Here is a 16894-nt window from a genome sequence, read left to right on the forward strand (position 1 = left end):
TGCACTGAGGATGTCATCCCCACAGTGACTGTACATACATAACCCAACCAAAAGCCATGGATTACCGGCAACATTCGCACTGAGCTAAAGGGTAGAGCTGCCGCTTTCAAGGTGCGGGACTCTAACCCGGAAGCTTACAAGAAATCCCGCTATGCCCTGCGATGAACCATCAAACAGGCAAAGCGTCAATACACGGCTAAGATTGAATCATACTACACCGGTTCCGACACTCGTCAGATGAGGCAGGGCCTGCAAACTATTACAGACTACAAAGGGAAGCACAGCCGTGAGCTGCCCAGTGACACGAGCCTACCAGACAAGCTAAATCACTTCTATGCTCGCTTCGAGGCAAGCAACACTGAGGCATGCATGAGAGCATCAGCTGTTCCGGACCACTGTGTGATCACGCTCTCCGTAGCCGACATGAGTAAGACCTTTAAACAGGTCAACATACACAAGGCTGCGGGGCCAGACGTATTACCAGGACTTGTGCTCTGGGCATGTGTTGACAAACTGGCAGGTGTCTTCACTGACATTTTCAACATGTCCCTAATTGAGTCTGTAATACCAACATGCTACAGCTCAGCATTCAACACCATAGTACCCTCAAAGCTCATCACCAAGCTAAGGATCCTGGGACTAAACACCTCCCTCTACAACTGGATCCTGGACTTCCTGACAGGCCGCCCCCAGGTGGTGAGGGTAGGTAGCAACACATCTGCCATGCTGATCCTCAACACTGGAGCTCCCCAGGGGTGCGTGCTCAGTCCCCTCCTGTACTCCCTGTTCACCCACGACTGCATGGCCAGGCATGACTCCAAACACCATCATTAAGTTTGCTGATGACACAACAGTGGTAGGCCTGATCCCCGACAACGACGAGACAGCCTATAGGGAGGAGGTCAGAGACCTGGCCAGGTGGTGCCAGAATAACAACCTATCCCTCAACGTAATCAAGACTAAGGAGATGGTTGTGGACTACAGGAAAAGGAGCACCGAGCACCTCCCCATTCTCATCGACGGGGCTGTAGTGGAGCAGGTTGAGAGCTTCAAATTCCTTGGTGTCCACATCAACAACAAACTAGATTGGCCCAGACACACCAAGACAGTCGTGAAGAGGGCACAACAAAGCCTATTCCCCCTCAGGAAACTATAAAGATTTGGCATGGGTCCTGAGATCCTCAAAAGGTTCTACAGCTGCAACGTCGAGAGCATCCTGACCGGTTGCATCACTGCCTGGTACAGCAATTCCTCGGCCTCCGACCGCAAGGCACTTCAGAGTGTAGTGCGTACGTCCCAGTACATCACTGGGGCAAAGCTGCCTACCATCCAGGAGCTCTACAACAGGCAGTGTCAGAGGAAGGCCCTAAAAAACCCAGCCCCCCCAGTCATAGACTCTACTACCGCATGGCAAGCGTTACCGGAGTACCACATCCAGGCTTCTCAACAGTTTTTACCCCCAAGCCATAAGACTCCCGAACATCTAATCAAATGGTTACCCAGACTATTTGCATTGAGAGCCCCCCCCAGCCCCTCTTTTACGATGCTGCTATTCTCTGTTTATCTTATATGCATAGTCACTTTAACTATACATTCATGTACATACTACCTAAATGGCCCGACCAACCAGTGCTCCCGCACATTGGCTAACCGGGCTATCTGCATTGTGTCCCACCAACCGCCAACCCCTCTTTTTACGCTTCTGCTACTCTCTGTTCATCATATATGCATAGTCACTTTAACGATACCTACATGTACATACTACCTCAATAAGCCTGACTTAACAGGTGTCTGTATATAGCCTTACTACTCTTTTATCAAATGTCTTTTTACTGTTGTTTTATTTATTTACTGACCTATACACACCATTGGTTAGAGCCTGTAAGTAAGCATTTCACTGTAAGGTCTACTAGACCTGTTGTATTTGGTGCACGTGACAAATAAACTTTGATTTGACATAGGTCACTTCAAGTATTACCTAATTATTTTCATAATAGTGTATACCATTCGGTTATCAATTTGAAACCCAGCCCATGCTTAATCCACTAACATATGTCACATTATACATAAGAGGAAAAGAGTGTATACATACTGTACCTTAAGAAATGAAAGGCTGACATTGTGTTCTTTATAACAAACACATCGTACAGCAGGTGAACACAATAAATTAACGAGGGAATGGGTGGGACAAGTTTTTGCGTCTTCTTTTAACTCCCAAGCAAGAAGAGCTGCAAAGTAGAAACATTCCCTTTTGTGTCAGCAACACCATATATGATCACTCAGGCAGGTTTGTTTTGGTGCAGGGACATACAGTATGTCTTCGAAGTCTTGGACCCTATTGAATATTTATGCTCCCAAACTTTGATGACCATATGTTTATTCAGAATGTCTTCCTTCAGATTGCTCAAGCACCAGGATGGCTACTGGCTGGAGGAGATTTAAATGTTTGTTTAGATACAGTTCTTGACAGATCTGATAAACCCTCCCCTCTTAAAAAATCCGCCAAGCTCACCATGTCATTCATGAAGGATCTCAATTTACTAGACGCTTGGAGATAGAGGCACCCACAGGATAGGGACTACTGTTTTTATTCACACCCACACAACACACACACATGCATAGCTTTTTGCTGTTTCACAAATTGTTAGATACTGAATATCTCCCCAGATTGCTTACTGACCATTCTCTGGCAATATCACTCTCCATCCTTACCACGGTAAATGGAGCATATAAATGGAAAATAAATTCTACTCTTGAAGCAACCTGAATGTTGTGCATCCATCGAAGAGCAGATTCATATTTTTTTCTTTGACAAACAAACCCTCTGCTCCTGACAGTTTCATTCTTTGGGACGCATTGAAAACCTATCTGAGGGGACAAATCATTGCCTTTACTAAATGGTTGAAGAGAAAACACGATGCCGGAATGAATGTCCTTTAAATCTGAAAATCTTGAGCTCGATAAAAACCTATCAAAGAGGCCCGACTAAAGACCTATACGGGCTCTTGGTAAATAAAAAACTGCAATATAGTACGCAGAACACATATCAAACTGAGAGGGCCTTTACTAGATCAAAACAACGATCCTACGAACTTGGAGAGAAAGCCCATATAGTATTGGCATGGCAACTGAAAACAGAGGAAAGTAAGACAATTCATGCTATAGAAACTCTTACTAATGAGATATCCTTACACCCTACTGAAATTAATGATACTTTGAAGAAATACTCTATACTTCCCAATCAGAGATCAACTCATTTCTCTCCTCTCTCAACCTCCCACGCCAGAGGAGGACAGAGAGTGCCTGAGTGATCATTTCTCAGTCCCTGAATTGTTGGAGGCCATTAAATGTTTACCTTCTAATTAATCTCCTGGGGAGGATGTTTTTTTCCCCAGAGTTCTATAAAGAATTTAAGGAGCTATTGGTATCCTACCTTGCGGAGGTACTTAAAATGGGAACCACAACTGCTTTTCAGAGTCTTTTTCTGAAGATGTGATTACAGTAATTCCAAAAAGGGGAAAACCCCCTAAAGTGCACCTCCTACAGGCCACCAAGATGTTAGATCAGACTGGCTTCATAATTAATAGATTGTCCTCCAATAATCTCAGAAAAGTATTTGATACAAAAACAATGCCTAGTGTTGCAGTGTCCCTCAACCCCGAAAAGGCCTTTTCTTTCACTTTTTATAAAAGTTCGGTTTAGGCATCATGTTTTTAAACTTGGTAAAATAAAACTAGGATTGCAATCAATGGGATTACTTCCTCTTCTTTCCCTCTCTATACGGGGAACAGACAGGGTTTCCCTATTATCCCACACCTCTTCGCCCTCGCCATTGAACCGTGGGCTGAGGCTATAACAGAATATGTGCTTTGAAATTCACTGCTCAACTGAGGGACCTTACAGATAATTTACAGATAATTGTATTTGTGGGGTACAGAGATGAGGTATTCATTCAAAAATCATGCTTATATTATCATGTGATTTGTTGAGCACATTTTTACTCCTGAATTTATTTAGGCTCACCATAACAAAGTGGTTGAATACTTATTGACAGTTCAGCTTTTCATTTTTAATTAAGTTGTAAACATTTCGAAAAAAAACATAATTCCACTTTGACATTATATGTTGGCCAGTGAGAAAAAATCTAAATTTAATCCATTATACATTCAGGCTGTAACACAACAAAATGTGGAAAAAGTCAAGTGGTGTGAATACTTTCTGAAGGCACTGTACACGGCTTTGAGTTTGGGCTATCAGTTTTTGTGGTCGACCTTATCTTGATTCTAACTCAGAACATTCCCTCTCTCACTTGCGGGACCTATTAGAGTGTTATAGTTCATTTTATGGATACAAGATTTAAATAAAAAAATTAGGTGAAATTTGAACTTTGTGTTTGACCGTCATACAATCAAGCATAATTGTTTCAAATATTTGGGCATTTTGATGGATGGTAACCTGAAGAACCTCTATAAACTCAATTTGGCCAGCTTGTTGCCAAAGGTGGAGGGTAACCTGTGTAAATGAAATGACTTGCCACTCGTTTTACTGCGTAGAATTAATGTAATTCAAATGAATGTCCTGCCCAGATTTCCATATTTGTTTAAATCTCTCCCCATCCCTGTACCCGCAGCATTCATTTTCTCTCTCAACAAGCTGACTAGACACTTTATCTGGCCCAGTAAAACGCCTAGGGGTTAGCCAGGACAAACTGACCCTTGATTACGGTCAAGGGGGCTTAAACCTCCCCAATTTTAGAATGTATTACTTGGTTGTGCACTCTAGACTATGGCCCTTCCCCCTCGTGGTTGAACATCGAAAGGTTTCATGTACGTGAGGACACTAGGGCAGATTTGTTTTTACAAATGAGACATGAAGTCTATAAAAACTATCACAGACAACCCTTTAATTATACATTCCATCCTGACTTGGTTTAAACTGCATGAGCTGTTCAGACAAGAGGGATTAATTCCCCTTAAACCCCTCTATGGAACAATAGATTGCTTCCCATGTTTCTCCAGAACAGTAACTTTAGAGCATGGCCTGATAAGGGTATTACTCTTCTGAAACATTGTTATGAGGAGGGAATTCCAATGTCCTTTGAACTGCTGCAACAGCAATACCACTTGTCTAACAAGGACTCCTTTAGTTACATACAACCTACTTTTATCAGGGTGAATCTCAAGGGCCAGTGGAACCTACCGAAGATGTCACCCATCGAACAACTCTGCCATGTGGACCAACCACTGTTCAAGACCATTTCCTATGTTGACGATCTATTTATGTCAGGATTACCACTGCCTGGGTTAGATAAACCCTGAATTAGATGGAGAAAAAAATATCTGGGTATCAATCTTGATGAGGGATTATGGAGTGACCTATGCAGGGATGGTGTTACATCCACATTGAACTCCAGATACAGACTGATCCAGTTTAATTTCCTCCATCAGCTCTATATCACCCCATCTAGACCTTCACAAGTTCCACCCTGGTATCTCCTCCCTATTTTTTTAGATGAACAGTAGATGAAGGAACATTCCTCCATTCAACTTGGCAGTGTTCAAAACTATAGTTTCTGGCAAGGGTATGTGATGCCATATCCTCAATCCATGGGGTTGCGTTCCCCTTAGACCCAGAGGTTTGTCTACTGGGTAACTTTACTAATTCCTATCTTATAAAAATCAGAAATATTACTAGCAATTGCCAAAACATGTATTGCCTTGAAATGGAAAGCAGATACCCCACTGCCAATTGGAATGTGACTATCCAAAGTTAATAGTTGTATCCCACTGGAGAAAATGACTTATTCGTTGAGGGACAAGTCAGAGACATTTTACAGAATTTGGCAACCCTTTATTGATTTTATGGAGAATCTCCCCTCACATCTCATTGATTGCATCTCTGTATAATCCTCATCTAATGTTTCACACTCAATGTGCAATATGTAGCCTCCTGTATGTGACTGTGTGAGCCAATGTCTCATTTATTTTTTTATTTTATAAACATTTTGTAGGTTCGTTGTCTTGTAAGGTTATTGTCACATTGTTATATTGTTGTCAAATGTCTTTTGAAAATTTCTAAAATTGTATATATTTTTCATTTTTGAGCAAATTATACCACCACCGAAAAGGGGCATTTGCTCGACATAGGTAGATGAAGCATGGCAACAGTCCTCTTACCCATCCTCCTTAGGGGGAGTGTACCAGCTTAATGGAGGATATCCTGTTGAGCACAAGAGGTGTAGGCCGCATCCTCCTCCACCACCCAGCCCTCTCAGGCTGCTTTTGGAAATATGACCAGGCTTAGCAAAGGCAGGTTGGATTTAATCACATTATCAGGCACGTAATGTGGTTGAATTTAACTCCACATGTAGGATGCCTGGTCATTCTTTAAAAGTAACTTCCTCACCATTTTAGATATGCATGCTCCGTTCAAAAAATGCAGAACTAAGAACAGATACAGCCCTTGGTTCACCCCAGACCTGACTGCCCTCGACCAGCACAAAAACATCCTGTGGCGGACTGCAATAGCATCGAATAGTCCCCTTGATATGCAACTGTTCAGGGAAGTCCGGAACCAATACACGCAGTCAGTCAGGAAAGCTAAGGCCAGCTTCTTCAGGCAGAAGTTTGCATCCTGTAGCTCCAACTCCAAAAAGTTCTGGGACACTGTGAAGTCCATGGAGAACAAGAGCACCTCCTTCCAGCTGCCCACTGCACTGAGGCTAGGTAACACGGTCACCACCGATAAATCCATGATTATCGAAAACTTCAATAAGCATTTCTCAACGGCTGGCCATGCCTTCCGCCTGGCTACTTCAACCTCGGCCAACAGCTCCGCCCCCCCCCCGCAGCTCCTCGCCCAAGCCTCTCCAGGTTCTCCTTTACCCAAATCCAGATAGCAGATGTTCTGAAAGAGCTGCAAAACCTGGACCCGTACAAATCAGCAGGGCTTGACAATCTGGACCCTCTATTTCTGAAACTATCCGCCACCATTGTCGCAACCCCTATTACCAGCCTGTTCAACCTTTCTTTCATATCGTCTGAGATCCCCAAGGATTGGACTGCTGCCGCAGTCATCCCCCTCTTCAAAGGGGGAGACACCCTGGACCCAAACTGTTACAGACCTATATCCATCCTGCCCTGCCTATCTAAGGTCTTCGAAAGCCAAGTCAACAAACAGGTCACTGACCATCTCGAATCCCACCGTACCTTCTCCGCTGTGCAATCTGGTTTCCGAGCCGGTCACGGGTGCACCTCAGCCACACTCAAGGTACTAAACGATATCATAACCGCCATCGATAAAAGACAGTACTGTGCAGCCGTCTTCATCGACCTTGCCAAGGCTTTCGACTCTGTCAATCACCATATTCTTATCGGCAGACTCAGTAGCCTCGGTTTTTCGGATGACTGCCTTGCCTGGTTCACCAATTACTTTGCAGACAGAGTTCAGTGTGTCAAATCGGAGGGCATGCTGTCCGGTCCTCTGGCAGTCTCTATGGGGGTGCCACAGGGTTCAATTCTCGGGCCGACTCTTTTCTCTGTATATATCAATGATGTTGCTCTTGCTGTGGGCGATTCCCTGATCCACCTCTACGCAGACGACACCATTCTATATACTTTCGGCCCGTCATTGGACACTGTGCTATCTAACCTCCAAACAAGCTTCAATGCCATACAACACTCCTTCCGTGGCCTCCAACTGCTCTTAAACGCTAGTAAAACCAAATGCATGCTTTTCAACCGATCGCTGCCTGCACCCGCATGCCCGACTAGCATCACCACCCTGGATGGTTCCGACCTAGAATATGTGGACATCTATAAGTACCTAGGTGTCTGGCTAGACTGAAAACTCTCCTTCCAGACTCATATCAAACATCTCCAATCGAAAATCAAATCAAGAGTCGGCTTTCTATTCCGCAACAAAGCCTCCTTCACTCACGCCGCCAAGCTTACCCTAGTAAAACTGACTATCCTACCGATCCTCGACTTCGGCGATGTCATCTACAAAATGGCTTCCAACACTCTACTCAGCAAACTGGATGCAGTCTATCACAGTGCCATCCGTTTTGTCACTAAAGCACCTTATACCACCCACCACTGCGACTTGTATGCTCTAGTCGGCTGGCCCTCGCTACATATTCGTCGCCAGACCCACTGGCTCCAGGTAATCTACAAGTCCATGCTAGGTAAAGCTCCGCCTTATCTCAGCTCACTGGTCACGATGGCAACACCCATCCGTAGCACGCGCTACAGCAGGTGTATCTCACTGATCATCCCTAAAGCCAACACCTCATTTGGCCGCCTTTCGTTCCAGTACTCTGCTGCCTGTGACTGGAACGAATTGCAAAAATCGCTGAAGTTGGAGACTTTTATCTCCCTCACCAACTTCAAACATCAGCTATCTGAGCAGCTAACCGATCGCTGCAGCTGTACATAGTCTATTGGTAAATAGCCCACCCATTTTCACCTACCTCATCCCCATACTGTTTTTATTTATTTACTTTTCTGCTCTTTTGCACACCAATATCTCTACCTGTACATGACCATCTGATCATTAATCACTCCAGTGTTAATCTGCAAAATTGTAATTATTCGCCTACCTCCTCATGCCTTTTGCACACATTGTATATAGACCCCCCCTTCGTTTTCTACTGTGTTATTGACTTGTTAATTGTTTACTCCATGTGTAACTCTGTGTTGTCTGCTCACACTGCTATGCTTTATCTTGGCCAGGTCGCAGTTGTAAATGAGAACTTGTTCTCAACTAGCCTACCTGGTTAAATAAAGGTGTTCTCAACTAGCCTACCTGGTTAAATAAAGGTGTTCTCAACTAGCCTACCTGGTTAAATAAAGGTGTTCTCAACTAGCCTACCTGGTTAAATAAAGGTGTTCTCAACTAGCCTACCTGGTTAAATAAAGGTGAAATAAAAATAAAAAATAAAATAACTGTAAAACATGTAAAGTTGTTTTTCTGAGAATTGATTTAATTGTTTTTAATGTAACCTTGTTACATCTGTGCACGTGCCTGATTTAGCTGCCACCTGCTAAGAAGATGGGGCCGGTAGAGAAATAGCCTGTGTTTGTGATGTTTGTGTATGGAGATTGTGTTTCCCACAGTCAATGATTATTCTCATACAGAAACACAGAGGCCCCGGTTCAAGACTGCAGGGTTCTGCTTATCAATCTCCATGAAGACCGTGGGGTTGAAACATTACCCCTGGCCTTTAAAGTAATAAATCTGATGCTGTTAAGCCAGCCTTTGAAAATGAATGAATACACAGCAAGAGAATACAGTAATAGCTCCAGCTTTGAACTGCGCCAGGAAGTACAACACATAGTCAAAGAGACAACCAGTTATTTTGAACATGAACTAAGCTAAGCTTGTTCCGCAATTTTAAAATCACAGTTCTCTCCCTTGAATAAAATAAACGCTGTGGATTTCCAATAGAAGTCTGTGTGTCAGTATCAAAAGCTGTAAATCTTATAGGCTGCTATCCAAGACAAACAACAACAACCGCCATAACATTTCCACCATGGATTAAAAAGAAGTCCTTCAACTAGGAACTACGTCTGCTTAACCTATTCCTCCTTTCTAATTTGGAGTGCATGATCCATTGGCCATTGAAGATTTAAAAATATATATATACATTACAGGATACGCAACTGGAAAAGGACCATTACTATCGAGCTAAATCTATTCCTCTTATATGTGAGCCAGTCTTGCATTAGTGGCAGTAGATTGAGCACCTCCTCCATAGTGAGTGACAGCCCTCAGGAGGAGGGTACAGCAGGTGTGTTAATGGGTAGGAGGATCGATCGGGAATATGAAATATGTATGGCTGAATCAGCCCTGAGGCCAGAACCTACTGCTGTATGGAGCCCCCCAGACATTCTCCCTCTCTCTGAGATAATCACGACTGGTAGTCTTTCTATATACCAGCAGAGCAGATCCCCAACCCCGCCCTCAACCTCCAAGAAAGCATCATCCATTTCAGTTATTTCTGTTCTGTTGCAATCACGGTGTTAGTTTTACAAATCTGGCCTGGTTTTCCACTAGTGATAGAGCTTAAGCTTTTACGAGTGTTGGCATGTTATGGTATGTGATAAATCCCCCCCAATTTTTTTTTGTCAATTATGAGGAACATAAACGCCTGTCTCTTGAATCAAGTAATGTAGCAGCAGTATACCATGGCTGTAGAACCTCTTGGTAAATACCACCACGGCTCACCATGATGAGTGAAAGGAGGAGAGGAGGAGACAGAGAGAAAGATCGATTCCCACTGGGCACACACTGGTTGAATCAACATTGTTTCCATGTAATAGCAATGAAATTACACTGAACCCTCGTGGAATAGACATGGAATTGACGTCTATGCCCAGTGATTTGGGATGCCACTCAGGTGATTTAAAGGAAGGCATCGCAACTACTATAGGTGAATGATGACTCTGTGGTTGCCCTCAGTGTGTTGGTGCAACTTGGACCAGAGGAGCACAAACAAAAGGCAGAGGCACACAGTTGGATTAAATAGAGACTACATCACAGTTTTGTATTGTTATATTCTGATGCTCACCGACTCACTGTTTGCTCTTGATTGGGTAGTTATCAGGAAGCACAAGTCCTGTTTCCTCATTAAATTATGTGTGGCGTAAGAACACTTAATTCATGCATTAACATGTTGAAGGGTTACCCAGTTGGTTCTTAATGTATAATAATGGCGAAGGAAAGTATTCAGATAAAGCAAGCTGCTGAAAGTTCCTAAAACAGTGATTTCTTGTTTAGTCAGATTCTGAGTAGCTGGGCTGACTCTCGGATCCAGCCATTTCATGGCTATATTGGACAGGCAGTGATAAAGGCCACCGCTGGAGAAACATGACCATTTACATAGTCACATTAAAACTGTCAGAAACATCTGTATCTGAACCGTTTGATTAATAGACAGACAGACAGTAGAGAGAGAGAGAGAGAATACATGAGATTCCACAATAAATTATTAATGATTGCCTTTTGATATTAAAGGAGAGCATTATGGAGTTGGAGTTACATGATTAACGATTTAATGAAGAAACACTGGATTCATAAGATTCATATTGAAACAAATAGACTACAAAGAGATGTTTCTTTCTCACCAATTCCCTGGTTGAATTGGAAGTGACTGAGGGTAACTGGTGGTAATGGCTTCTTGGTGACAGTCTGTGGCTGGTGGTAGGTGGGTGATTAGTAGGCTGTGTGGGTAATTGGGTGTGTGCAGCCTTGATGATTGAGTGGAGGAGACTACTAAGAACATTTCATCTCTGGAGGGCAGACATGCCATACTGGCCTGACAGGGCAAAGGAAAAAAATGATCTGCTGCAACTGTAGCCTCTGATTTAATAGGGCCATTGAATATTTTCAGCTATTTAAGGCATGCTTTTACATGCACCCACTATAAAAAAATGTTTAATCAATCAGCAAAAAATGTAAGCATTTCATTTATATATTTTCCACAGCACACATTGATTGAGTTATTCTTTCTCCCTTTGTTGTTTTCAGGGCAGAGAATTCTTCACCACAAAAGCAGCGTTCTCGAGACTGTAGTTCTTATCAACCCTTCAGATGCAGCTGTCAGCACTGAGGTAAGCACATTCCATAAGTACATAAATGGTCTAAGGCACTGCAGTGCTTGAGGCGTCACTACAGATCCGGGTTCGATCCCAGGCTGTGTCGCATCCGGCCGCAACCAGGAGACCCATGTGGCGACACACAATTGGCCCAATGTCGTCCGGGTTAGGGGAGGGCTTGGCCAGCCGGGATGTCCTTGTCCCATTGCGCTCTAGCGACTCCTGTGGCGGGCCGGTCTCATGCACGCTGACACGGTCGCCAGTTGAACAGTGCTTTCTCCCACACAATGGTGGGGCTGGCTTCCGGGTTAAGCGAGCAGTGTGTCAAGAAGCAGTGCGCCTTGGCAGGGTCTGTTTCGGAGGATGCATGGCTTTCGACCTTCGCCTCTCCCGAGTACGTACGGGAGTTGCAGCGATGGGACAAGACTGTAACTACTAATTGGATATCACCAAATTAGGGCGAAAAAGGGCTATATACAGTGGGGAGAACAAGTATTTGATACACTGCCGATTTGGCAGGTTTTCCTACTTACAAAGCATGTAGAGGTCTGTAAATTTTTATCATAGGTACACTTCAACTGTGAGAGACGGAATCTAAAACAAAAATCCAGAAAATCACATTGTATGTTTTTTAAGTAAATCATTTGCATTTTATTGCATGACATCAGTAGTTGATCACCTACCAACCAGTAAGAATTCCGGCTCTCACAGACCTGTTAGTTTTTCTTTAAGAAGCCCACTTGTTCTCCACTCATTACCTGTATTAACTGCACCTGTTTGAACTCGTTACCTGTATAAAAGACACCTGTCCACACACTCAATCAAACAGACTCCAACCTCTCCACAATGGCCAAGACCAGAGAGCTGGTAAGGACATCAGGGATAAAATTGTAGACCTGCACAAGGCTGGGATGGGCTATATATATATATATAAATAAATAAAAAGAAGTACTTAATACAAAAATATTAACAATTATTATTAATTATTTTAGTGGGTAGATCAGCTTTAACATTGCAGATATATTGTGGCTTCCATCAATGTAATTGTCTGCATCATTTCCAATCACCCATATAGATTTTTGTAAATATATACAGTACATTGGACACAAGTTTGGACACACCTACTCATTCTAGGGATTTTCTTTATGTTTTACTATTTTCTACATTGTAGAATAATAGTCAATACATCAAAACTATGAAATTACACATATGGAATCATGTAGTAACCAAAAAAGTTATATTTTATATAATGTAGTAACCAAAAAAATATATTTCAGATTCTTCAAAGTAGCCACCCATTGCCTTGGTGACAGCTTTGCACTCTCTTGGCATTCTCTCAACCAGCTTCACCTGGAATGATTTTCCAACAGTCGTGAAGGAGTTCCCACATATGCTGAGTAATTGTTGGCTGCTTTTCCTTAACTCTGCGGTCCAACTCATCTCAAACCATCTCAATTGGGTTGAGGTTTTGTGTTTGTGGAGGCCAGGTCATCTGATGTAGCACTCAATCACTCTCCTTCTTGGTCAAATAGCCCTTACACAGCCTGGTGTGTTAGGTCATTGTCCTGTTGAAAAACAAATGATAGTCCCACTAAGCGCAAACCAGAGTGGAGAACAGGTGTATCACTTCAGAATGCTGCGGTAGCCATGGTGGTTAAGTGTGCCTTGAATTCTAAATAAATCAAAGAAGTATCCCAGGAAAGCACCCACACCATCAAACCTCCTCCTCCATGCTTCACAGTGGGAAGCACACATGCGGAGATAATCTGTTCACCTACTCTGCATCTTGGAACCAGAATTCTCAAATTTGGACTCATCAGACCAAAGGACAGATTTCCACCAGTTTAATGTCCATTGCTTGTGTTTCTTAGCCCAAGCAAGTCTTTTCTTATTGGTGTCCTTTAGTAGTGGTTTATTTGCAGCAATTCGACCATGAAGGCCTGATTCACGCAGTCTCATCTGAACAGTTGATGATGAGATGTGTCTGTTATTTGAACTCTGTGAAGCATTTATTTGGGCTGCATTTGGGTCTTTTACCAAATAGTTATTTATTTTCAATACCACCCCTACCTAGTCACAGCACAACTGATTGGCTCAAAAACATTAAGAAGGAAATAAATTACACAAATTAACTTTTAACAAAGCACACCTGTTAATTTAAATGCATTCCAAGTGACAACCTCATGAAGCTGGTTGAGAGAATGCCAAGAGTGTGCAAAGCTGTCATCAAGGCAAAGGGTTGCTATTTTGAGGATTTGTGTAACCCTTTTTTGGCTACTACATGATTCTATATGTGTTATTTCATAGTTTTGATGTCTTCACTATTATTCTACAATGTAGAAAGTAGTAAAATAAAGAAAAACCCTGGAATGAGTAGTTGTGTCCAAACTTTTGACTGGTACTATATATACAGTTTTATATATTACCCATTATTATTTTCTCCTAACCCTACCACCTCTCCCCTAATAGGAGTAAACTAATGGACAACAACACTTAGGCTTCTACTTCCAGCTTATACATAATATATACAGTGCATTCGGAAAGTATTTTTGTTAAGTTACAGCCTTATTTTAAAATGGATTAACTAGTTTTTTTCCCTCATCAATCTACACACAATACTCCATAATGAAAAAGCAAAAACACCTTTGGCAGCGTTTACAACCTCGAGTCTTTTTGGGTATGACGCTACAAGATTGGCACACCTGTATTTGGGGAGATTCTCCCATTCTTCTCTGCAAATCCTCTCAAGCTCTGTCAGGTTGGATGGGGAGTGTCACTGCACAGCTAGTTTCAGGTCTCTCCAGAGATGTTCAATCAGGTTCAAGTCCGGGCTCTAGCTGGGCCACTCAAAGACATTCAGAGACTTGTTCTGAAGCCAGTCCTGCATTGTCTTGGCTGCGTGCTTAGGGTCGTTGTCCTGTTGGAAGGTGAACCTTCGTACCAATCTGAGGTTCTGAGCGGTCTGGAGTAGGTTTTCATCAAGGATCTCTCTGTACTATGCTCCATTCATCCTTCTCTCAATCTTGACTAGTCTCCCAGTTCCTGCCACTGAAAAACATCTTCACAGCATGATGCTTCCACCACCATGCTTCACCGTAGGGATGGTGCCAGCTTTCCTCCAGATGTGATGCTTGGCATTGAGGCCAAAGAGTTCAATCTTGGTTTCATCAGACCAGAGTATCTTGTTTTTCATGATCGGATTCCTTTAGGTGCCTTTTGGCAAAGTCCAAGTTGGGCTATAATGTGCCTTTTCTTGACGAGTGGCTTCCGTCTAGCAACTCTACCATAAAGGCCTGATTGGTGGAGTGCTGCAGAGATGGTTGTCCTTCTGGAAGGTTCCCATCTCCACAGAGGAACTCTGTAGCTCTTTCAGAGTGACCATCGGGTTCTTGGTCACCTCCCTGACTAAGGCCCTCCTCCCCCGATTGCTCAGATTGGCCGGGCGGCCAGCTCTAGGAAGAGTCTTGGTGGTTCCAAACTTCTTCCATTCAATGGAAGAAGGCCACTGTGTTCTCGGGGCCCTTCAATGCTGTAGACATTTTTTGGTACCCTTCCCCTGACCTGTGCCTCGACACAATCCTGTCTCTGAGCTCTATGGACAATTCCTTCAACCTGATGGCTTGGTTTTTGCTCTGACATGCACTTTCAACTCTGGGACCTTATACAGACAGGTGTGTGCCTTTCCAAATCATGTCCAATCAATTGTATTTACCATAGGTGGACTCCAGTCCAGACACATCTATATCAATGGAAACAGGATGCACCTGAGCTGAATTTAGAGTCTCATTGCAAAGGGTCTGAATACTTATGCAACTAAGGTATTTCTGTTTTTTATTTTTAATACATTTGCAAAATTTCGAAAAACCTGTTTTCGCTTTGTCATTGTAGGGTATTGTGTGTAGATTGAGGAGGGAAAAAAATATTTAATACATTTTAGAGTAAGGCTTTAACATAACACAATTTGGAAAAGGGGAAGGGGTCTGAATACTCTCCGAATGCACTGTACATTTTCTACGAACCCAGTATATTTTACAATAGTTATGTTTTGTTTGTTTTTAGTCCCATCCTTCAGCTCAACTCAACTCCTCCCATCTGTCTCTGAACACCATCCAGTTTTGATTTCTATTTGCCAAATATTTTTGAACTGTGCTGTGATGTTTCACAAAAGTTCCGAACCTTTCTATTCTCATAGATTCTACATATTGTACATGTAATTTTTTTCTTTCTAAGAGTATTATATTATTGATCGATTGACTATGACTTTTTAATAAAAAAGTAACGCAATAAAATAACAATAAAGAGGCTATATACAGGGGGTACTGGTACCGAGTCAATGTGCCGGGGTACAGGTTAGTTGAGGTAATTGTTCAGCCGTCTTATGGCTTGGGGTTAGAAGCTGTAAATCACCCAGCAGTGCTATTTGCAGAGGGGGACATAACTTGGCAGGGTGTCTGGGGGTCATCCCATTTTGGGGGGAAATCTAAAGAACATTTCCTGCATGTCTACACAATATAATATGACCCATGGCCCTTCTAGCCATCTCTATTTAGAACAACAAAAAGTAAGCAAAAATGCCCACAGTCATCAAGCTAAGTAAGAGATCATTAAATATGTTTAAGTGATTGATAAGACTAAACTCGATCCATGATAATGCATTAATTAATATTGTGTTGCACACCAATAGCCTAACAATGAGCAACTCTTACAAATAAAATACAAATACAACTTTTGATTGTCTTTAAAACAGTACACCCACCATATAATTCATATCATAGGCCTAATAGTACTTTTGATTGTCTTTAAAACAGTACACCCACCATATAATTCATATCATAGGCCTAATAGTACTTTTGATTGTCTTTAAAACAGTACACCCACCATATAATTCATATCATAGGCCTAATAGTACTTTTGATTGTCTTTAAAACAGTACACCCACCATATAATTCATATCATAGGCCTAATAGTACTTTTGATTGTCTTTAAAACAGTACACCCACCATATAATTCATATCATAGGCCTAATAGTACTTTTGATTGTCTTTAAAACAGTACACCCACCATATAATTCATATCATAGGCCTAATAGTACTTTTGATTGTCTTTAAAACAGTACACCCACCATATAATTCATATCATAGGCCTAATAGTACTTGCACACAATATAGCTGGGTCACCCCGTCCTGCCCCTAGGGGTCCACGTAGCGCCCCAACCTAACACACCCCACTCAGCTTTAGAATCTTAGTGAAACATTCATTATTGGTTTCAGGTGTGTTAAGCCAGAGTGACAGCAGTA

The 16894-nt window shown here is 42.5% G+C and overlaps 1 protein-coding gene across 1 annotated transcript in view; it reads left to right on the plus strand.

Annotated features, from left to right (window-relative positions):
* The window catches only part of LOC109874106 (microtubule-associated protein 1B), a 65317-nt gene that overhangs the window by 31522 nt on the left and 16901 nt on the right, over positions 1-16894 (plus strand). Inside the window, exon 3 of the mRNA XM_020465882.2 lies at positions 11530-11612. Coding sequence (XP_020321471.1) covers positions 11530-11612 — 83 coding nt within the window. The remainder of the gene's footprint in view (positions 1-11529; positions 11613-16894) is intronic.

Source organism: Oncorhynchus kisutch, linkage group LG29 (genome assembly GCF_002021735.2).
Source record: "Oncorhynchus kisutch isolate 150728-3 linkage group LG29, Okis_V2, whole genome shotgun sequence".
Taxonomy (NCBI): domain Eukaryota; kingdom Metazoa; phylum Chordata; class Actinopteri; order Salmoniformes; family Salmonidae; genus Oncorhynchus; species Oncorhynchus kisutch.